Source organism: Diabrotica undecimpunctata, chromosome 8 (genome assembly GCF_040954645.1).
Source record: "Diabrotica undecimpunctata isolate CICGRU chromosome 8, icDiaUnde3, whole genome shotgun sequence".
NCBI lineage: Eukaryota > Metazoa > Arthropoda > Insecta > Coleoptera > Chrysomelidae > Diabrotica > Diabrotica undecimpunctata.
This window is the reverse complement of record NC_092810.1, coordinates 19,150,387-19,169,611: the sequence shown is the minus strand read 5'-3', so window position 1 is coordinate 19,169,611 and position 19,225 is coordinate 19,150,387. Positions and strand designations below refer to the sequence as shown.

The 19,225-nt window shown below is 34.2% G+C and overlaps 1 protein-coding gene across 1 annotated transcript in view; it reads left to right on the top strand.

Annotated features, from left to right (window-relative positions):
* Positions 1-19,225, top strand: part of Fs (Follistatin) — a 278,287-nt gene that overhangs the window by 255,198 nt on the left and 3,864 nt on the right. Inside the window, exons 4-6 of the mRNA XM_072539803.1 lie at positions 1,807-2,034; positions 4,494-4,715; positions 6,494-6,726. Coding sequence (XP_072395904.1) covers positions 1,807-2,034; positions 4,494-4,715; positions 6,494-6,726 — 683 coding nt within the window. The remainder of the gene's footprint in view (positions 1-1,806; positions 2,035-4,493; positions 4,716-6,493; positions 6,727-19,225) is intronic.

The following is a 19,225-nucleotide window of genomic DNA, read 5'->3' as shown; positions in this document are numbered from 1 at the left end:
ATATGCATCTCTAGTTTGGTGGACTAAGGTAAAACAAAGACGATATATAAACAAACTCGAAATATTGGGAAGCTTCTAAGAAAGGTACTTATTCGAGGATCAGCTTAAGATGAGAGAAAATGGGCAACATCACAGGTTTTTCTTTGGAATCAAATGAGAGGTAGTAGTAGAGTCAAAAGTAATGGCCAGATAGGACTGATATTCTGCCAGAAAACGGAAATATCTAGTACATAGATGGATCTAGGTTAGAGAAAAGATGAGAAGATATGATATGATCCAACCGAAGGATGGAAAAGAGACCTTCCTTACTCTAAGGTAGTATTTTTGTCTTTCAAAAGAAAATCACAACGATACACATTACGTGTACTAATGAGGTTTAAATAACCCGACACTAAAAACAGGCATATTTTGACGAACAACAGTTCGTCAGCATGAAGTTCTCTTTCCTTTCAGATGACAACCTCGTAGTTGCTTTGGGAACTTAAGAAGGCTCTAAATAGAGACACTGCATAATAAATTCCGTCTTTTCTCGATATTTCTTCATACTGGTATTGAAAAAAATAGGATATAGAATAGTGATAGTAGATAGGCGTAGTAGTCTTGATTTTATTTAGTATTTCGTTTAATGCTCGACATTTCGGCACCCATTTTGGAACCATTTTCAAGAGCCTACTCAATCTGCCCACTCCCCTCACTCGTAACGTGCCAGTATCGTGTGCTGTATACAAGAACCATCAAACGGCTCAGTGTCGAGTGACGACCGGTCTTACCCTGTGTGGCTGCTTTTATACTATGTAGTGCAGACTTGCTTGCTTTGGAATCAAAGAAATTTAGGGGCACAGCATCAGCAGCTATAGAGACCCTACAACATCTTCATTATCTGCACATCATTAATGATGAGATCAGAACACAGTAACATTACAAATGAATAGGTGATGACATCTGCCCACGCGAGGGATGGGGCAGAGAAAACATACCATCTATTCTGCTGGGTTGTACCTGGTAAACAGAACAAGGATCCAGTGTAGGAATATTTAAAGTAGTATTGGAAATGTAACCATTTCGACTAGAAAAATATGCCTTGTATTCCTGGCAGAGATTTACGGAATATTGCATTGCTTAAGAGTAATCATGATGAGGTTTTTTGACCTGAAGAGGATCAATATATGCACAGATATTCAAGTGACCATGGGACTCTTAAAAGCACTAAGATGGCTTCTAAACTAGTGTGGGAATATCGAAACGAACTAGACAGATAAAAGTGTCACACTGGTATGGGTCTCAGGTTATCGGGGAATACACGGTAATCCAAGAGCTGATAAATTTGTCAGAAGAGTTTTGTCATAAAATACTTTGGCTCAAAGTTGGCCGTATGAGTGCCACAAAGCACCGTCAGCGATCGGAAACAATCCTGGGTCCGTACACTATGTAACTCTTAGAAGAACGCAATATAACTCTCATTGGAAAAACGCCTTTTAGAGATACCCGAGTAATCTGTAAGTCATTAAATATTTTTTAAAAAAATATGTTAATCCGGAAAATAGTGTCTACTATATCATACTCATGTTCACTAATATTTTACTCTAGAAACTCTGGACGATCTGGATATTACTTTAATTAGCAAAGCCCTAGAGTTGGCAATCATACGTCCATACTGGTCTTTATCAATCAGCCAATACATCTTTCATACTATTGGTATGCTTGGGTTGTTAAAATCACATAAGTGAAAGGCATAGAAAAATATTATGAAACTTATTTTTTTTTATATATATTGTATTTGTTACATATATATTTTTTTCATTTTAGAGTCGTGTAAAGAAGTCGTATGTGATGTAGATAAGACTTGTGTATTGCGCAAAGGTACACCGAAATGCGTGTGTGCCTCCAGATGCAAAGAAGGAAAATTCCGTCCCTTAAAAGGGCCTGTGTGCGGAACCGATGGCCGGAGTTATAGAAACATATGTAGGTTAAGAAAACAATCGTGTCGTCGTAGATCAAATTCTCTGACTATTGCTTACAAGGGCATATGTCAAAGTAAGTATTAAACTGTTTACTAAAATTATATATACCTTTTCTACCATCAATAGCAGATGATATAATAACAAATATGCACTTAAAGGTTATTGATAACAATTCTTTACCTAATAAAATTTTTTATTAACTCTACGAATTTTAAATTTTAAATTCTGTTGATGCTCTGATGTTTGTCTATATATCCCTTTACAGTACTATTAATAATGTTTAAACACCATGACAATATTTGTTGGCGCATGCGCGCATCGTCAAGGGTACCTGTCTGGTCTGGTCACGCAGCCAGACAACCAATAGTTGCTAGTGAGACGTGACGACACGAACGTCGCCATAACAATAAAGCTCTCGGAATCAAAATGTTTATTTCTGGACAAAGGACAACCCTCATTTCTTTTAGGAAATCATAAAACAACCCGCCTCATTTCATGATATGGGAGAATCACTTCAACTTATCTGTTTGGGCCATATTTTTGAATGCTTCGTTACTCATCACACTCATCTGTAGATGATCAACGAGTGGTTACTATTGCAACTGAAAGCTCAGGGAATTGCTGGCACCGTTTATTTTCAACAGGATGGCGCTACACCAAATTTGTCTGTCACTGTCGACAACCGCCTGAATGAAATCTTTCCAAATCGATGGATTGGACGAGGTTCTCCAAACTGTCCTACACCAATATCTTGACTTCAAGACAGATTTGACATCGCGGACAATGCACCGTGGGATTTTATTAAAGAGGAGGTTAGAAAACGTAGATATGTTTCGAATGAATACTTGCGAAATGTAGTTCGTCTACCTTTTACGTCAGTGGCTCTAGACATGTTGAGACTGATGAACATACAAACATGACGTCGTATCAAATTTTGTAGCGATAATGAAGGTATGCATATTGATGTTTTAGATAAATAAAAAATTAATAAATAACTTACAAACAATATTATGTTGTTAATATATGAAAGCAATTTATTACTGTAAAGGGACTTTCCGGCCACCCTGTATAGATATCACGCGTTTGTCGCCTTTACAATGTTACGCCAGCCGTTCAAGTAGCTTTCGATTTTTCTTTCCGCTTTCTATGTTCAGGAGATTGCCATTCCAAACATTGTTTTGGGAATCTCTCGTCATTTATTCGATTTACGTGTCCGTAACAGATCAACTGGTTTCTCTCTGTATCTTTTATGATTGCTCCTTTTATTCCTATACCTTTTTTAAAGTCGTCATTTATTATTCTTTCTAGATATCTCTTTTAGATATCTCTTCTAGATATATTTTCTAATTGCATCCATCGCAACTACTTTATCTTTTTTTGTTTTTCTCTGTTAATCTCCAAGTTTATATACCATATACTCTTAATCATAACCTTATAATTGTTTTTTATATCAGATTACTCCATAAAATATTATTAGGACATTGTATTGACCTTTTTGCTTATAAAATTCTGTAGTTAATTCTCTTGTTACAGTTTGCAGTTTGATCAAATATTACTTCCAAACTTGTAATATTTGCAAGCTTTTATTTCTTGGTTATTGTGTATGGCACGATGAACAACACCGTGTATATTGTACCTTTCTTAAAATCTCTACTTCAATACAAATTCAACAGTAGACAATACTTTCGAATTTATGTATTCAGGAACATCTTAAATAGATAAAACAAAAGCCTAGCAATGTTTAGAATTGAAATCGGGTAAACGAGGAGACCACTCAACACTACGTAATCTGCCAATCCATCGTCCAGGAAATGTTTGATCTAAATAATGCCTAATATTTACAGCAAAACGAGCTGGAACTCCGTCTTAGATTCCATGTTAGACGAATTTCTCTATTTCTGAATGTTAATCCACCTTATTCCCCAATTTTATATTGACTATATTGGGACTCTATAAGTCTCTTAGAATTCTATCACACACTGTCTACTGATCGTATTGGTTACTGACATTTCTCTCTAAGAATATTTCGTGTCTTCTTTCTCATGGATAAATGAAATATACGCCATTTTCCATTCCCCTGGCACTGGGGGTCCTTTTAGGAATATCTGAAAACGTTTAGATGTTATATTATTAACTAATTCTACAGGGATACCTCCTTGACAGCAAGTTTTACCATTCTTAAAGCTCCCAATCGTTTTCTTCAAAGTTTGTATGTCAATATTTTCAGGTTTTCCTTCTATTTCTAAATCTGATATGACATTATTTGGTCGATTAACCTGATTCTATATCGATCACTAATCAATAATAGTTTAATATCTTTTTTAAGCTTTGTTTTATACCATTCGCGAATTGATGGGTTATAATTTTGCATGTTACAATTTATATTTATATGAATAAATTAAAAATATATTAAATTGGTAACCAAATAAACCTATATGGTACTTTTGGGAATAAATTTGGTAACAAATTATTTTGTTTCTATTCTGATTTACGCCAGATCCCTCCATAATAGATTTTTTTTATTTGTTGAAGGTTCCTGTGATAAAATTGTCTGTCCATCGAATAAACATTGCTTATTGGACCAAAATTTAACACCGCATTGTGTGAACTGCACACGAAAATGTCCAAACGTTCCGAAACGTCGTCAAGTGTGCGGATCAGACGGTATTACATATCCTAGCGCCTGTCATTTGAGAGAAAAAGCTTGCAGGAGAGGCAAAGCTATCCCTATTGCGTACAAGGGACCTTGTCGAGGTAACTATATGTTATAGTTTTAAATTGTAAATGATAATTATGATGTCTTGTAAAACAATAAATGGACTGAATTTCATGCGTTTTTTTGTTTATCGTCGAATAAATATCTTGAGTCTTTTAATTTTTGGAAGCTACCTTAGTGTGGTCCTATAGTAAAAGCCACAGTTATATTGCAGTGCAGGTAAGATAGGCAATGTATTTCTTACGGGAGACCCGCCGACCACGTTGCCGGTTTGCCCCGAGCGGCGCTTCAGGACTGGATTTAAGAATTATAGCACTGGAATATACGCGCACACAACAATTGCCTACGGGTATATAAAACACTATCATTATTGTTTCAACTAAAGCAAAATTCAATCATCTATATATAAATAAGAGAGTTACATTGTCGAACTAAACAATAATATGAAGAAAAATACTATAAAAAAGTAAAATATATCAAAAACTCATTGTCAATAACTTATCTATATTTATAAATTTTCAATAGCTTCAGTTGTATGTAAACTAATTCTTTAAGAAATAAAGATCATTATAAAGTCATTAGGAGAAGCGAATCAGTTTTAATCTCATTGTCCACGCAAAGCAAACATGTCTCTTTGTCGATTTGGGTACTAGCCATTAGACCAAAAACGTGTTGGCAAAAACTATAAAAGCTCAGTTCTATTTCATTTTCGCAAGCGGATGAAAGTAGCTACATCATGAATCGGTTGCCAGTATCTGTCGTAAATTTCATACAGGGTATGACTCTTATTGTGCAAGTAAAACGTGTGGTGTTAAATGTATTGAACTATCATCTGAACTTAAAAAATAGTGACAGCTTGACTATTACTGTGGAATAGGTCTCAAAAAGGGATACTTACATAAATATCCTGGACAAATGGGCAAACAAATCAACAATAAGGACCTCCAGCTATTTAAAATGGCTTTCCGGCAAAACCTTCTCAGCGAACTAAATGGATGTTTATTTGAAACGCAATATCGAGCGGCTTTCGATCAAAAAAATTATCAAAGAATATGCGTCTGTAAAATATAAACAAACTCTAAAAGTGGTTTATATCAACTCGGCGACGCAAAGAGGAATTGAAATTATTCTTCGGTGTTTTAACACATACGAGGAGATTTCAATATATACCGAGGAATTTACAAATGCTACGTATGTATACAGGCATTTTTTTATAGAATTAATTTGTTTTTTTTTTGTTTATTCTCTTATTCAACTCGGTTAAATGAATGAGTAAAGATTTTTGAAACGAAGCACGTACGGTTCTGATGTCTCAGTCTATGGCCAAACTACCACACACCCATCACTGTGCCGACATGAGCGGCATCGCTGTGCACCTTAAGACCAACACTGCATTCTAATTGTGGCTCCTACTATAATAGAAGACAATAAAGTGGTTAAGTTATACAGACCTTTACAATTTGGTAACCGTTTCGTGTACTGTATCACTATTATTGTGTTACGGTGTACAGATTAGTCTCAAGGGCGGTACGAGCAATACACACCAAAACAACGTTGCCAGTGTAATGGGTAATGCCTAATACTAAGTTTACCACATTGTATATTGGTCTATTTAATTCATTTATTTCATGTTAAAATATCAAAAAATATGAAAATAAATAAACAAAAAAACACAACGAAATTGTGTAATAATTCTGTTTAAAGTATGTTTTGTAAAGTATGTAGAAATTTCATGTTCCGAATTTATAATTCAATAAAAAGTACACCATACATTATATGAGTTATGTACATTAGTACTTAAATATGATATTTTTAGCAAAAGCTACGTGCAAGAAAGTGAAATGTCGAGACGGCCAGTCATGTCTAAAAGATCTCAACACCGGAATGCCCAGATGTGTTAGCTGTACGACTAGCTGTCGACCAAGGCACGTTATGAGAGGACCAATATGTGGTACTAACAATAGTACCTACCATACTTGGTGCCACATGGTACAGGATTCTTGCTTTAAGGGATACGTGATCGACACAATGTATCCTGGAAGATGTAAGGTAAGTAAATGAGACATTATTTTTTCAGGCAATATAGTTGTTGGTTAACTGCTGTAGTTTTACAAATGGAATACCGAAGTAAATGTAAAGCTCAAGACTAATAATTATAATGTCGTTAACACTAATAACTAACTGTTACATGCTAAATAAAACGAAGGGCACGGGGGGAAAACCCCGGCAGTCAAGAAAAGTAATTTTCGAGAAAACAACCATTTTATTATTTTTTAGACTCTGGAGGCTAAAAAATAATCATAAACGTATAGAAAACATTTTAATTAATTTATTGACAATTTTGTTAATATTTTTGAACTAAAAATCCAAAGTCAAACCTATCACACTATTAAAAAAACGGTCTGAAGTCAATTGTCTCCATCATCAATTAGGGGGTCGTCAGCGTATTCGTCATCATTTTCTTGCTGTTGAACAGCGTCAGCAGTTAAATTTTGATAAAAAAGCTTTGCTTCGGGGTTTTTCAGTTACTGAGATAAATGAAGAAGGTCGCGATATTTTGCAGCTAGTATTGAAAGTTTTCCAGTGCACAAATTTTGTAAGGGGGTAATTACTGCAGTGGCTGCGCCTTGATTTTTCTTTGATTTTTTGCAAGGAGGTTTTTTTTAAGGACTGAGGATGTATAACGTCCAAAAATGTAGTTTTATAGAATACAAGTCGTCCTTCAGTTGCCGAAATTTTTAACATACGAATCGATCTCGTGGAAAATGGACATTTTCGGGGATAAAGTGATGATAGGTAAGCAGTCCAATTTTGAAAAACTACATCTACTTCGCAATCAATCACTGTAAATGGAGAGGGTTTTACCCGAGTATTCCTTAGAACCTCTGTATAGGATTTTTGTTTAACAATGCTCATATTCCGATCGCATTTCATGTAAGAGTGCTCTCTTATCGGAAATATCGTCTTAACTGTTTTAAAACGTTTATCTTTTGCTATCAGATGATGTAAAAACCGGATAAATGTATAATTTTTATTTTGACCCGCACATGAGTCGCAAAATATACAGAGTTCTTGTACTTCAAGGGGCAAAATTTTAAAAACAAAACGCCGAAACCTGGAGCACACATTATCTGCGCCTTTTTTGCCACAGACTCATCATACGTATAAAAAATTGCCTGCTGCGTTGAAGGTACATCAATATTGAAACTAACAAAGTTTAGTTGGCGCCGATAGTGGACATCATTAGTCGTAGTGTTAGGACACGGCAGGTTTTTTTGAAATTCCATGGTCACAGATTCCATCGTAATTGATTTCATGGAACGTTTTCGGTAAATTTTTTCAGCAGGAAGGTAAATTTTGTTGGTGTTGTTTATAGAATAGTGTGCTTTTCTTCCTTTAAAGATTTCACATAAGTAAATACGTTTTGTTTGGTTTCTTGTGAAAGTTTGTGGGGACTTGTTGAATTTTTTCCTCGATAGTCAGTGGGAGATTTACCAGCACTAAGCAGAGCACCCCTTATGTACCTAACCTTATCCTCACTAATACCATGAAGCGACATGAACGCTTTTAAGGAGACCTAAACATCACATACAACATTGTCTTTTAACAAACGAACTCTACATGAAATTGAAGCTGTGTTATATCTAGGATCTGCATTTCGAGGTCGTCTTTGAACTATAGGCAACACTGTAATGAGGCCATTCAAATAAGAGTTCTGCTTTTCTCTATCTCCTAGCAGATTATACTCTCGAATGATTCATTTTCGTCTCTCTTCTGGTATATTCTGAAAGCATTTAAGTCTTTTGTACAAACAATGAGACGCTGCTCGCAAATCTCTCATAACATTCCTACCTCGAACTGTTGTTTTTCGTTTCTTACTCATTGGTTTTCTGAACGAGTCATCAGTTTAACTGCAACTGTCTGAGTAGTCACTTTCCATTATTCTTAAACACAGGTACACAAAAAACTGACAAATAACACGCTCTCGACAATACAAAAAAAAACGGGTGTGGCAGTGCAGTGGGACTGCCGGTGGAAGTTACACTTCTATACACGCATTCGCCGTTACAAATTTATTTGGGAGTCAATCTGCACAATCATTACATATGTAATTCTATAGGTAAGACATAGCAGAAAGAGAAACAGAATTAATAACATTTTACTAACAATGAAGGATTGAATCAATATTTTGATGAAAATGTATATTTTTATTTTCATATACATACAGATTCGGCAAATTTTCAACTACCGTATACGTTATTCAGTATGTGGAACAAAGATAACACTTAATTGTTTGAATAGAAGTGAGAGGCAGTCATCATCTCGACGGAGTAGGTATGACTTTTAAACAGTGTTGCTATTATTTCTGATACATCTTTCCTTCTAAATTTTAGTCCGATGCATGAGTCTAAAATAATATTTAAATCCACTACAGTTCATTGTAAAATAAAAATTAATATTGTCCCAAAAAAATTCAAATAAAGTAGCCACGTAATTGTTATTTTCTAATCGATTTTATCAATTATTTTATTAGTTAACAAAGAACAGTGATTTAAGTAATTTATGTGTGGCAACAAAGCATTATTCCCCTGAAGAGTTTGAAATTTTAAGCAACGCCTTCTTTTACAGTGCGAAGCGGCATAAAAATACACCGATGACCGACAGTAATTATCGGACGTTGATGGGGTGTAGTTCTTTGCATAAAATTATTTCGTCGCCAACTTTCCGTCAGTAAATCTTTAAGAAAAACTCAAACACTTATAGGAATTCGAGTTTTAAATGTAATTTTTGTAGATTTTTAGCTCTGGTAGCTAGGAAATAAAACAATAATTAACTTAACAAACATTAACTAAATATAAATATTATTTTTATAAGAAAAAAACCAATCAAAAAAATTATTCTAAATAATTAAAATTAAAGGCATTTTTAAAAAATCTCTAACCAATTAAATGTTCAAACAAACCACCATTTTAAGCTAAACAAAATCCGAATCTATCAATTAAAGCAAGTCTCATTGCATTTAGCTGATTTGGTTGTACTCGACTACAAAGTTGAACAATTTTTTCTTACAATTCTGCTAAATTGGTGGCTCGTTCGAAATCATGTCGATATAATTTTGATTTTAGCATTCCTAAGAAATAAAATACCAAAGGTGCTAAATCTGGTGATCTAGGGGGCTATTTTATTGTTCCTCGTGTAGAAATTATTCGTCCAGGAAGTGTTTGTTCCAAATAATTTGTAACTTCGATTGCATTATGTGTTGGGCAACCATCCTGTTGAAACCAAACATCATCGAAGTTGACCGCAAGGTTTCGAACAGCTGGAATAATCTGATTGCGTAATAAATCTAGATACTTTCGCCCATTCAGATTTCCCGTAATAAAAAATGGACCAATTATATTATCGTTATAAATGCCAGTCCACACATTTAATTTCTTTGGGAATTGTGTTTTCACAGCAATACTCAAATGTTTCTTTTCCCTAGACCAATAGCGGACGACAGATGGATTATGACGTTTATGGATTGTGAATGAAGATTCATCGGAAAACATTTTTTAAAAAGTTATTGTTTTTAAAAAGCAGCAATAAATAACTGTATTATTTCTACAATAGAATGGTTCCCATAATACCATTTCACCATTTGAATCTTTTCTTTTTGAAAATACAGTAGAACCTCGATAGGTCAAACCTCAATAAATTAAAAACCTCTATAACTTCAAAAAATTATATGTTCCCTTCCCATCGGAGCCCAAAACCTCTACAACTTAAAATACACAATCTCGATAACTTAAATAAATAATATCAATATTGGCCCTCAGTAACTTAAAGAAATGTTTTCACAATCCCTATAAAATAAAATTGTTTACCAATGACAGCTGAACAGCTTACTGTATCATAAGTTTTGATCACTGTTCTAGAAACATCGATTTAGGTACTGTGTGATACCTTGCTTAAAATGAGTTCACAAAGAAAATTAACAACGCTAACATATGCTGATCAATTAAAAGCTATAGAAGCAGTGAAAAATGGATTCAAAAGAAAAGAAGTTGCGGCTCTGTTTGGAATACACGAGAGTACATTATCAATCATCATAAAAAAAGAAACCGAACTATTGAAAAAAGAAGAATCAGGAGACAAAAATTGCCGAATTCCCTAATTTGGAACAGTGTTTGTTTACGTGGTTAAAACAATATCGAAACAAAAACATCAGTATCAGTGGACCCATACTGAAAGAAAAGGCTATAGAGTTCGCTAATTCACTAAAAATCGATAATTTTAAAGCCAGCAATGGCTGGTTAGAGAATTTCAATAAACGAATGATTTAGCCTTAAAAAAATGTGCGGCGAAAGTATGAGCGTAAGCAAATCAGTCTGCCAAGAATGGAAATCTGACTTGCATAATTTAGTGAATAATTATGATCCCAATGATGTTTTTAATGCTGATGAAACTGGTCTGTTTTTTAAATGTCTTCCCGAAAAAACATTAACATATAAAAATAAAAAATGTCATGGAGAAAAACTCAGCAAGGAACGACTTACGATTCTGCTTTGTGCAAATTCTACGGGCACAGAAAAACTCAAACCTTTAATTATATAGGTAAGTCAAAAAAACCTCGGTGTTTCGCAGGTTTAAAATCACTACCCATGGATTATGAAGCCAATAAAAAAGCATGGATGACAGCAGAACTTTTTAAAAAATGGCTGAATAATATAGATTAGCAAAGGGCAACTTGAAATAGAAAAATTGTTCTGTTCATCGACAACTGAACAGCACACGGAGACATACCACCATTAAAGGCAATCAAAGTACAATTTCTTCCACCAAACACAACATCACAACTTCAACCTTTGGATCAGAGTATCATTAAAAATTTTAAAACATTATACAGAAAAGAAGTTGTTAGAAGAATGATAGCTGATATGGAGCAAAATACGATTTCTTCTATCAATGTTCTTCAAGTAATGAGGATAATGAACAAAACATGGCAAAACGTAACACTCCTCACAGTGAAAAACTGCTTTAGAACCTGTGGTTTTTCTTCAGAACCTCAAGAAATCATTTTGAAGAGGAAGATAATAATGATCCTGAATAATGGAATAACAACATGTACTGTATTTAAAGTTATAAAGACGATGAATTTAATGACGACCCACAAACTTCATCTAAGAGCATATCAATCAACGAAGCAAGAGTGCTATAACGACTGTACGATCATTTATAGAGCAGTGTAGAAACATAAAAGATAACGTATTTTCTTCTCTATGTTATTTAAAATCAAATCGATTTAGAATCTATGAATTGTTTAAATCAAAAGAAAATCACAGACTTTTTTTAGTAGACTATACCTTTAATTATTGCTTTAACTTTTTGTAACGAATATAATAAATGAATGTAGTGTATAATAAATGCCTATATTTTAATGAACTTCTGACCTATATTAATGCATCACAACATAGACCCTTGATAAATTAAAACCTGTATAACTTAAAATATTTGGTTTTTCCCTTGGAATTTAATTTATCGAAGTTCTACTGTATACGCTTGGCATGTTAATTATTTGTTTTCAACCTTTTACCACGACAGCTAAAAATCAAAGAAATAGACCTTACCTTATTGACCTTAAACCTGCTATACAGATAAGGACCGCCTATTCTTTTGAGGGGAAGTCGTAGAGGGGGCAAATGGTTTATACTATTTGTCTGTCTACTGAAGTGCGATATTTATTTAGCTCACGCTGTTGTCGCATCTCAATTTCTCAATTCAGTATTCTTTGTTAATTAATGAAGTAATGATATAATCGTTTAAAAAATAATACTTACATGATTACTTCATGTAAGGTTTGTTGGGGCAATATTAATTTTCATTCTACAATGAACTGTAGTGGATTTAAACATTATGTTACACTCATGTATCCGACTAATGTTTTAGAAGGAGTTATGTTACAGAAATTTCGCAACACTGTTTAAAAATTAGACTCGTTACTCCAAGTGCGTGGATTGTGTCTCACTCGTATTCAAACAATTAAGTGTTATCTTTGTTCCACATACTGAATAACGTATACGGTAGTTGAAAATTTGCCGAATCGGTATGTATGAAAGGAGTTGAATGCAAAAATTTTTTTACACATACTCTGCAGTAAAATTGATTGTTTATTTTGTTATTAATATAATAATACAATACAAATTAAACTGAAATATTCATAAGTATTTAAAAATGACAATAATATACATAAAAAATACACTACAATACAGTGCAACATAATTCCATATAATAATACAATACAAATTAAAATGCAATATCCATAAGTATTTAAAAATGATAATAATGTAATAATATTAATAAAAAAGTCCTCCCCGACTGGGAATCGAACCCCGGTCTCCCGCGTGACAGGCGAGGATACTGACTACTATACTACCGAGGACATGACACAAATGTATTTCCAAATTGATAGTTCTGGATCATACAGTGATTTATTGAGATTATTATTTTGAAATACAAAAGACTAATATAATTATGAACATTTAATAAATAATACAAAGCATATCACAAAAATAATAATATTATTAAATATTTTATTATATGTATAATATTATATGTATATATATATATCTTTATATAATATATATATATATATATATATATATATATAATATTAAATTATATATAAAAAAGGAACATTTTTATATTCGAGAGAGGAAGAGAGAGAAAATATATCTTCTGTCTCTCTCTTACTCATTATCTTACATATGTAATGATTTCACAGATTCACTCCCATACAAATTTCGAACGTGGAGCGCGCGTATAGAAGTATAACTTCAAAACAGCTTTGTTGCTGAACAACAACTTACAGACTGAGTCAAGTGTACAACACAAATCCCGGTGACAAATTACTACGATATTATTTGACTCACGGGGTTCTTTCATACACGCGCATTGACTGACGGGGTTTTTCCCCAGTGCCGCATATTTTCTAACGTGGATTTTAGTGGATCGACGGTTTTTTGTAGAAAAGCTAATACATATTTAAAAACTATTCATTTGAAGCCACTGGATAGCGTCATCAGCCCATTTCTTGAAAAAAATGACTAATGGGGTGTGTCCCCTACCAACAGATATAATATATTTTAAAAAGTTAACCAACTATATTGCTGAAAGCAAACTTATATATACATATACTACTGGTTTTCTGCTGAACTTACTTACCTTAGAAAAGTATATTTTTTTATAACAGTTATTCAATATATAAAAAAGTCTTAGCCTACATTTGCAGAACATTAACAAGTTAACAAGTTAATGCAGTGTCTTTAGGTATATTCTTACTATTATTTTCCCTTTAGTTATACGTCGGCGGTCCGATAAGTACGTAGCCTCACCGTCCGCCACTATCTCAAGAGAAATCTACTTTCGTTTAATACAATCTCGTAGACGGTTAATGTCAAAATTTAAGCGGAATCAGACTGGTAGTTTTGTTTCAATCTCGTGTAAAAGCGAGCGTGTCCGCAGATTTTAGAAAAATGGAAAAACAGCAATATCGGTCGGTTATTCGATTCTATTTTTTTGTGCAAGGAAAATCGCGCATCCAATCCAAACAGCGCTTGGATGCTGTGTATAGTAACTCTTCTCTTTCGATGGCAACCGTCAAGAATTGGTTTAACGAGTTTCAACGTGGTCGACCGTCGGTTTTTGATGAGCCGCGCCCAGGTGCCTCAAAAGATAACGTGACAAAAATCCACGATCTCATATTGGCAGACCGCCGACTGTAGATACGCGACTCCGTCCGGCTCGCAGAGATAAGAATACGAATACATCAGAAATCCCTGCCTGTCGTAAGAGGCGACTAATGGGTAGGAATCGAGAGGTGGAGAGTCGTCGCTTGAGGTGTCGGGTTGGTAGAAACGCACACGGTCGCTTAGGCGACACGGTCACCGGTCTACATTCCTAGTATCCGAGACGAGACTCTCGTGGGACTACTCTACTCTCATTCCAAAAGAGCCTGGCGAGGTTGAACGAGCTGGGCCCGTACATACCTCTCCTGGCCTTGTGTCAGGGGTGGTGTGGGTGCCCCGGCACGTACCCGCCGGGAGATCTAAGATTAGTAGAGGAGAGATCCTCGGCGGCGACCTGTCTACGTGCGAGGTGGAAATTCCTTCGCCTGCCAAACCTATCCGCCCGGGAGCGGGATAACGGGTAGGTGAGGTACTACGGGGAAGGTGGAGCCCCACGAGACGTTCCTTGTGGACGTAGCGTGGAACCTTCATTTTGGTGTTGGACTCGTAGGGGCAGAGGTTTCGTTAACGGACGTATAGCCGACAGGCCAGGTAATCCAGGGTCCTGCCAAAGCAATTTGGAAGGCACAAAGCACAGAAATGTAGGTACGCGAGATAGCTGAGACAGTAGGCATCTCAAAAGACCGATTATGTCATATCCTGCGTGCAAGATGACTGCAGCGTTTGCTCACTTCGGACGAGAAGCTTAACCGTGAGATCACCTCAAAGCAGTGTTTGACGCTATTTAAGCGTAATCTGAAGGAGTTTCTACGTCTTATCGTAACCATTGACGAAACATGATTCCATTGATATACACCTGGGACCAAGAAACGTCGGTGCAATTGTCTCCAATTTTTAGGATAGCAGTTTGATTACTTGTAGATAATGTCTCTTGGCCAACTAGAATGGCAAGTACCTTAATTGCATGTACGATCATATTTGTAAAGTTCTACATGTGTACTTGATAATGTTGTTGATAATGATGACTCAACAACAAAAATGGTTTTATATCCGTTTACACAGGACGAATAATATGGATTGCTAATTAAAAAACTGAATAATACCAGATCTTGTGTTGGCTAAATTATTTAGTTTTATTATAGCCGATTCTACATATTTATTTCGAAATTTCTAAGCGCTAGTAGAAAAATTATAGTACATATAATTTGTAAAAATTCTTCAATACAACTAGCCCTATCTCTATTTCTTACAAAATGGATGCAAATTGGAAGACCAATAATAGTTCAGAATGATCATCGCCTTTTCTTGGAATTTAGTGTCTATAATTTCGAAACTGAACTATAATAGGTAGATTCTTCATTAGGATATCCATTTCTTTCTTATGATAGAAAATAACATTATTCTTAAAGTAAAACCCGTCAAAATATTTATTAGCATAATTATTGATGACAATGTTAATGTAATTATGTTAAGAGAAGAGAAATTTTTAATAGTGAAGCAGTAGATACGATATATAAATAAATATACAAAATATAAACATATTGTTTATATTTGTGATGCTAATATCAAATTATTTTTTTATTTTATGTATATTTTAGAGAAATATTGATAGAAAATTTTATTTCAAAATATTGATAATCAATCATCTGACTCGGGCACGCTTATTAGACCAGGGAACTGGTAATTTTTTATGATATTCGTTGCTACAGGTATCTGACACCAGCTTTTGATAAATTTGGAGATAATAATATATAATAACCAAAATATTCAAAAGATTAAACGTCATTTTTTACTTACAAACAATATATAAACAATGTAAGATCGCTATTTGATTTTAAATACTATAGGTGAAGGCCAGTAAATTTAAATTATATGGAAAAGTGACACAATTTGACTAAAAAATAATAGAAAATTTCTTTAAAATGAGAGTTTGTAAAGTTAATTTTAATAGCTAATTTAATAAATGCCATAAATAGTTATTTTCCGTCGACCGTCCATTTATGATCAATTTTAACACCCTCAAAATCATTGATTAATGACCCCTATTAATGAATGATTTTCTATTAATGAACGATTTTATTATAGGCAACACAACATACATTGCTTGCATAAATTAATTAAACGCTCTGTGATTAGCAGTGACCTGTGGTGTAGGCAACCAAACATATACCTATTTAACTCGATGATTCCCACTAAAAAATTAATTTAAAATGAAGTAGCCGCTGTTAGTACTATCTGTCATTGTATGTTATTATTTACTTTATTGTTTAAAATTCAGTGTATTTGAAAAATCAAAGGATGGATATTGACGAAGAGTTTAATTTAACTCCACCAGAATTTAACTTCTTCTATCACAGAATTTACAGAGGTCCAAGAAGACTTAAATATAAATTTGTCAAAATGCTATACAGCAGATAATCATTTATCAATATCTTCCTTTAATTTCAGTAATTGCACCATTTCGAATATTAATGTTTACTATAATAAAACTACCACTAAGGAAACTTTGAATAAAGTCAATGAAAGCTGAAAAAATTGTTGTTTATCATTAAGTAAATAAATATTTAAACTAAGATATCTTTATTTCTGAAAAGTACGGTCGACGGAAAAGTTTTGTAACGAACTCGTGAATTAAAATGGCGATTAACAATCTCGAACATTAACGCGCTCGCTTCGCTCACGCGTTAAAATATCTCAATTGTTAATCGCCCTTATTAATACACTTAATTTTCCTTAATGGTAGTTTTATTATTGTAGACATTAATATTCGAAATAGTACAGTTACTGAAATTAAAGGAAGGTATTAATAAATGATTATCTGCTGTAGCATTTTGACAAATTTATATTTAATTGTTGTTGGACTTCTGTAAATTCTGTGATAAAAGAAGAAGCGGTGGTGCTGAAGGAGGCACTTTGACAAGGTTTAGTGGTATTTTGTCTCAAGAGTTTTTCAGCCGTCTCAAGTTTATTCTGCATAGAATTATCTATATAACCTTCTGCTACAGCAGTCGATTTCCAGCCACCAAGTCTTTTAATAGCTGAAAAGTCTGCACCACTGTCACACAGTATTGAGGCAGAGGAACGTCTAACAATGCCCAGTGTAGAGATGCGGGTGCTCTAATTTTAAGAATTTGGCAATAACGGAAGGAATTTTGAAAAACGTATTTATGCCAACTGTCTGTGTGGAACATTTGTTATTTTTATAAAAAATGAAAAATCGTTTATGTAGTGTGTGTGCCGGTCTTAAAGAAATATAGTTTTTAATCGCATTGAGAATGGTATTTATTTGCTTTCTTATCTACTATGGCAAATATTCTATTTGTGTGTGTTTTTGATACCTTTATTGTGAAGAAACTTTGACCCCAAGTATTGAACGATATTTGTTTCTAATTTCAATAGTTCGTCCTTTCTTAACGCACCAGCCACTTCGAAAATCAACGAAACCTACAAAATGAAATGTTATGAAATATGAGTATAAAATATATAAACTTAATTAACTGGTTTACCTTTATCATTAGAAACACGTCGTTAGGAGCATCAGAGGTGAATTTCTGGACTTGTTCTTTTTCAAGTGTTTTTGATTTCTTTGGTACATAACCTGTTCTTTTTGATAAACATTCTTGATAAACTTGTTATATTTAGATATATCAATGTTTGATTTTAAACTTAAGGTTGATTTTAGCATCGAATATTTGGGCCACAAACTTGCTATTAGTCCTTTTTCGGCAATGTTTGAAAAAGATGTCAACAATACAGATTCTGAATACCGTATTATTTTTCTCCCGTCACACCATGCAATAAATTCAGCGTATGTATTTTCGTACAACACTCTGCTTTTTTCAGGCAGCAAACTTAAAGATATTTCATTTGCAGTTTCTGCCACTTCTAGTGGAGTTAACTTAAACTCTTCGTCAATATCCATCTTTTGATTTTTCAAATACACAGAATTTTAAACAATAAAGTAAATAATGACATACAATGACAGATAGTACTAACAGCGGCTACTTCATTTTAAATTTTTTAGTGAGAATATAAATTGGTATGTTTGGATGCCTACAGCACAGGTCACTGCCAATCACAGAGCGTTTAATTAATTTATGCAAGCAATGTATGTTGTGTTGCCTATAATGAAATCGTTCATTAATATAAAATCATTCATTAATAGGGGGTCATTAATCAATGATTTTGAGGGTGTTAAAATTGATCATAAATGGAAGGTCGACGGAGAGATTCGTCGACGCCTTACAATGGCCAGATCAGCAACGGCCAAACTTACTAAAATCTGGAAAGATACGGACATAACCAGGAACACGAAACTGCGCCTAGTACGGACGCTTATCTTTCCTATCGCTATCTATGTGTCAGAAACTTGGACCAATAAAAACTACGACTCATGACGTATAATGGCCTTTGAAATGTGGGTATATCGTAGAATTATGCGCAAACCCTGGACAGCACATCGCACAAATGTCTCAATATTCACAGAACTCGACATCAATACTAGCCTTACCACAATCATCAACCAAAATATATTGAGATACTTTGGATACATTACCAGACGAATAGAAGGCATAGAGAGCTTGGTGGTTGAAGGCAAGGTATATGGTAAAAGAACCCGAGGAACCCAAATAAAGTGCGCTACCGGTTACTCTCTGTCTGAGGCAGCACACCGCGCAAAGGAGAGAGAAGAATGGAAAGCAACCATTCGTCAAATACCATAACGTCACCACAACCTTACGAAGGATAAAGGATAGAGGAGGAGGACTAATGTATGTTGCTGGGGAAGATGCTGTGGATAGGTGTTGTTTAAAAGTATCATC